Here is a 4616-nt window from a genome sequence, read left to right as displayed (position 1 = left end):
GCATGCTTCAGAAAAAGAAAAAAAAACTGCTCTTCTACTCTGTGTCGTCCAAGAAATGCAATGTCGGTCAAGCACATGCTAATGTGTCATGTTAATTACTTAGTGGAGAAGATATGTGTTACATTTTCTAATGGAAACTTAAGAAGTTGGGCCATCAATAAAGTTCTAGCAGCCAGCAGGGACTGTTGCAATTGGTTGATAAGTTCCTCTCGTAAGAGTACTTGACTTGTTCTATTTGCTCACATGCAGGTTCATGCATATCACCACACGCTGTTCCTTGCGCCAGCTCTGCCAATCTGCGGCTATTTAAGCACACCCATCCATGCTTCCATTGACAAAGCAACTCACCATGGCTTCCTCTTCCTCATTGTTTCTCCTTGCAGCCCTCCTTGCGCTGGCCTCATGGCAGGCCACTGCCTATGATCCTAGCCCTCTTCAGGACTTCTGCATTGCCGACATGAAGGCGCCTGGTATGCACGTGCGCGTATACATGTGTGTCCTTAATTCTAGTGATGTTGTAGTTAATGTTGTGATAGCTTAGCATTGATCACACATGGAAGGTTACTACATGCTGATAATATATAGTTATAAAAGCATTATTACTACATGCTCAAGCCATACACATTTCTTACTTTCTAAGCTTTATGCAACTTTCTCTATGCATGCAGTGCGAGTAAATGGGTTTGCTTGCAAGGACCCAATGGCCGCGACCCCGGAAGACTTCTTCAACGCAGCCATGCTCGATCAGCCTAGGGATACTAAGGCCAGCAAGGTCAGGTCTAACGTCACCAACATCAATGTCATAAATTTCCCTGGCCTCAACACCCTCGGCATCTCGCTGGCTCGCATCGACTATGGACCATTAGGTGTGAACACGCCACACATACACCCCCGTGCCACTGAGCTCCTCACAGTGCTTGAGGGGACACTCTACCTTGGATTTGTCACATCCAACCCAAACAGGCTCTTCTCCAAGATAGTTAAGAAGGGCGATGTATTCGTATTCCCAAAAGCAATGATCCACTTCCAAATGAACCTAGCGCATGACAAGCCAGCAGCCGCGTTGTCCTCGCTCAGCAGCCAAAACCCTGGAGTTATTTCTATTGCCAATGCAGTATTTGGATCAAAGCCACCGATTTCGGATGATGTCTTAGCCACGGCATTTCAGGTGGAGAAGGATCTCATTCACTGGCTCCAATCTCAGTTCTGGGGGAACACCAACTACTAAATATTCTCTTTTATCTGGGCATATGGGAAGTTAATATGTAATTATATATAGAATAAATGACATGCAATACGTATGCATGCATGGTTGCGAGCTGTGAATTTTTATTTTCTTTTTGAATCGTGACAAGATATGTTTTTTGTCAGATTCATGTCATAATGTGCTGGTGATGTTTTCACTGTTTGATGAATGGAATACAGAGGTGCTCCTTTCTCTCGTTGCTTTTTTTTTTGCGGGAACCTTTCTCTCGTTGCTGATATAGAGATCCATGATGTTAATGACAAAGCATCAATGATTGGGCACGCATGTTATTTCTAGACACAGTTTACATGTACATGGAACTTGTTTTTGTCTGACAAGTGATTTGTTTACGACCGAGCTTCATTCCCGATCCTCGCGTCGCCCGACCCGGGTGACTCGGGGGAACCCAGCCGCCGCCGGCTCGCCACCCCTCCTCGCCCCTACCCCGCGTCGCCGTCGCAGGAGGGCCGGCCGGCGAAGCCGCACCGGGCCCTAGGATGGCGGCGGCGGGGCTGTTCCCCCCTCCCTTGCCCACCTACCCTCTGACCCGCCACGCCCCCAGATATGTTCCTGGCGGCGCCGGCGGCCCACACTGACGGCGGACGCGGCCTCCCCCAGCGGTCCCCCGGCGACCTCTTCCCCGACCTGCTGCTGTAGCGGGTGGCCTCGCCCCGGCTCTTGGCGCGTCGTGCAATTCCGCCCCGGTTGGATCTGGGGCCTCCCCCAGCTGGTTGTGGTGTTCCCCGGCCGTCCCGCCGTGGCGGCCAGGCGCGCCCTCCTTGCTGCGCCCCCTCCCCACCCCGACCCCCCTCCACTATTGACGGCTTCGGGTCAGCCCCTCTTCGAAGGTGGCCTGGAGGCTCACGGTTGTACCCGGCGGCCGCTACTTCCTGTAGCGCGCCGGCCGGGAATGTGGCTGCGTGCGAACCTTCTTCATCATCCACTCACCCCGCAGGGGCGGCTTCGACCCAGCGGCCAAGGACCTGCGTCCATGGTCGGCCGGCGTGGCTTCGGATCCGGCGCAGCCCAGGAGCTGCGCTATCTCCGGCTCCTATGGCTCGCTGACTCCTTGGCATCTCCGCACCCAACACCCTGTGGTGCCCTTGGTTGGCCGTCCATCCCGGTGCATCCTTGGGTCCGGCGCGCTCCGGGAGTTGTGTCCCCTTCCAGCTCCTTTGGCCCGTTGGTGCCCTTGCTGCTCCGGTCCTAGTGGCCTTGATCTGCGCTCCCTTCCAGATCCCGACTTGTCTGGGGCTCCGGCCACCGTCGCATCCACATTGCATCCCATTCCGCTCAGCCACGCAACCTTGTCCTCCTCCAAAGCTCGCACGTCCGGCGACGACCGGTGTCTTCTTTGGCATTGGGCGTGACTCTCCTTCCTGCAGTCGCAGTTCCGGCCTATGCTTGACTTCCTCTTCTCCGACTTGTGCTCCGACGGCTTGGGATTGCTCAGAATTTGGCCAGGGAGAAATCCCTGCATCTTGTGCTGGCAGCAGCGACACTCGCGGGTGCCGTTCCCTTCTTGGAGGCGCTGTTATGGCCATTATCTGTGCCCCTCTTCGAGCATCAGGGGAAACCCTAGGTCCGGTATTCCGGACCGGACGACGACGGCGTCTTGGTGTCGTTCTCCTTCGTGAAGGCGTTGTCTTGTTTGCTCGCGGTGTCCTTGGTGCTGTCTTTGGGGATGTCGGTCGTCTAGTTGTTGGTTGGATTGCTTCTTCGGTCGGAGAGTTTAGCTGTGTTTTTTATGTTGGGGTCGAGTTTCTCATGTTTCTCTGTTTCGTGCATCATGTTCACGCCTCTTGCGTCCGTGTCATGTGTCGTATCATCTTATGTACTCATTCTAACTCCTTCTATCAATGAAATGATACGCAAGCTTTACGTATTTGCGGAAAAAAAATGATTTGTTTACTGAAACCAAGAGATGCAAACTTGTTCCGTGGCGGGAAATCATTTGGCATGCCGGAAAATTAAGACGTCGACCTTTAACGGATTAAGCAGCATAGATAGAAGAGCAGGGATATAAGTAGTTGTTATGATGTACTCTAGTGTTAAAAAAGTCTTACATTATAGAATGGAGGAAGTAGTTGCTCGCTACCAAGTAGTACATGCATTCCCAATAATGGTTACAGGTAAACACAAAAGATGGGGCACACGCAGACACGCTGGGGCTATCCATGAGTATCATTGATCAATAAAGCCGAGCAGTGTTGAGCTACATCCATACGCTTCTTTTGTGCTTACCCTTTTTTTGTTCTTGATAGATTGCGTAGTAACATGGTTATTACAACAAGTTATCAGCACCATAGTGCTTGGTAATCACGTGCTCCCACACATTATTTGAATTTTACTCAGGTATTAATCGCTTTGTTTTTTATCTTGATTGAACAACGCCGCCATCAAAACAACTGTTATTGGTGATCCTAAGAAATAAAAACAAAGCAACATGCACTGGAGGGATCTGGTGCTGGAATTTAGTCTATTTTGGGACAGCCCAATAACTATTTCAGAAATTCCTAAATAAATTCTAGAGGCCCACTTAGCCCATTCGTGCAAGGCAAGGGACACTACTAAAGTTTAGTCCCACATTGCTAGTTTAGAGGGAGTTGGACCTCCTTATAAGGGAGGTTCTTTCCCTACTTGTATGAGCATGAGAACAAGAGGGACATCCACGCGCGCTCCTCCTCCGCCGCTCGCCACGCCTCGGCGCGGGTTGATGTAGTGGATATTGAATACGAACGCTACACCCTTCGGTTGCTGCCTGCTCCCGGTGCGGGAGAAGGGTGATAAGGTTTTTGGGGAGCACTCCGCGTGACTACTAACTTCTACTTCCCCGACATCGATGACATGGCTGGAGAGGATGTCGACCCCAAGTCCAGTGCTTTTGCTGCTGCTGTCCCGTACGTGTTCTTGCTCTTTCTGTTAGAAGTCCTGGCACAGTTCTTTGCTCTAGTTTCTGCCCTACATATGTTAGGTTCTACTTTATATATGCAACTTCATCTAGTGGCTGTTCTAGATGTGTTTAGTTCAAGTTCATATATGCACATGCTATTTACCTTCTCTCTGTCAGATTGCATGACTTGCTTTATCTCTGCTATATTAGTCATGCTTTATCTAGTATTTCCATTAATAAAATCATTCGGTAAATTGCTCATATTTCCAACAATCCAAAAACCTTATTATAGGCAATTTACCCCGAGTGGTTTTGCTGCTTCCATGAGACCTCCTATGTTTGAGGGTATCCACTATAAGAGGTGACGTGTGAGAGCAGTCTTATGGTTTCAAACCATGAGTTGCTATGATGCCACTCTTGGCAAACCTGAAGGAGAGCTTGATGCTCAACAGGCACAAGCTTTTCAGAAAATGGATA

The 4616-nt window shown here is 50.2% G+C and overlaps 1 protein-coding gene across 1 annotated transcript; it reads left to right on the top strand.

The window, feature by feature from the left end:
• Positions 1 to 201: 201 nt before the first annotated feature.
• On the top strand, positions 202 to 1442 carry LOC109751653 (germin-like protein 8-4). The gene is made up of 2 exons (XM_020310534.4): positions 202 to 470; positions 669 to 1442. The coding sequence occupies exons 1-2, from the start codon at positions 323 to 325 to the stop codon at positions 1226 to 1228; spliced, it is 708 nt and encodes a 235-aa protein (XP_020166123.1). The 5' UTR covers positions 202 to 322; the 3' UTR covers positions 1229 to 1442.
• Positions 1443 to 4616: the final 3174 nt, after the last annotated feature.

The sequence above is a fragment of the Aegilops tauschii genome, chromosome 7, assembly GCF_002575655.3.
Source record: "Aegilops tauschii subsp. strangulata cultivar AL8/78 chromosome 7, Aet v6.0, whole genome shotgun sequence".
Taxonomy (NCBI): domain Eukaryota; kingdom Viridiplantae; phylum Streptophyta; class Magnoliopsida; order Poales; family Poaceae; genus Aegilops; species Aegilops tauschii.
Note: the sequence above shows the minus strand (reverse complement) of the source record. Positions and strands in the feature narration are given on the sequence as shown.

Excerpts from the sequence above, each read along its gene's own strand:
- LOC109751653 (XM_020310534.4), top strand. The coding sequence starts at position 323 with ATGCTTCCATTGACAAAGCAACTCACCATGGCTTCCTCTTCCTCATTG. Across the intron at positions 471-668 it reads TGCCGACATGAAGGCGCCTG|TGCGAGTAAATGGGTTTGCT; the intron begins GTATGCACGTGC and ends CTATGCATGCAG.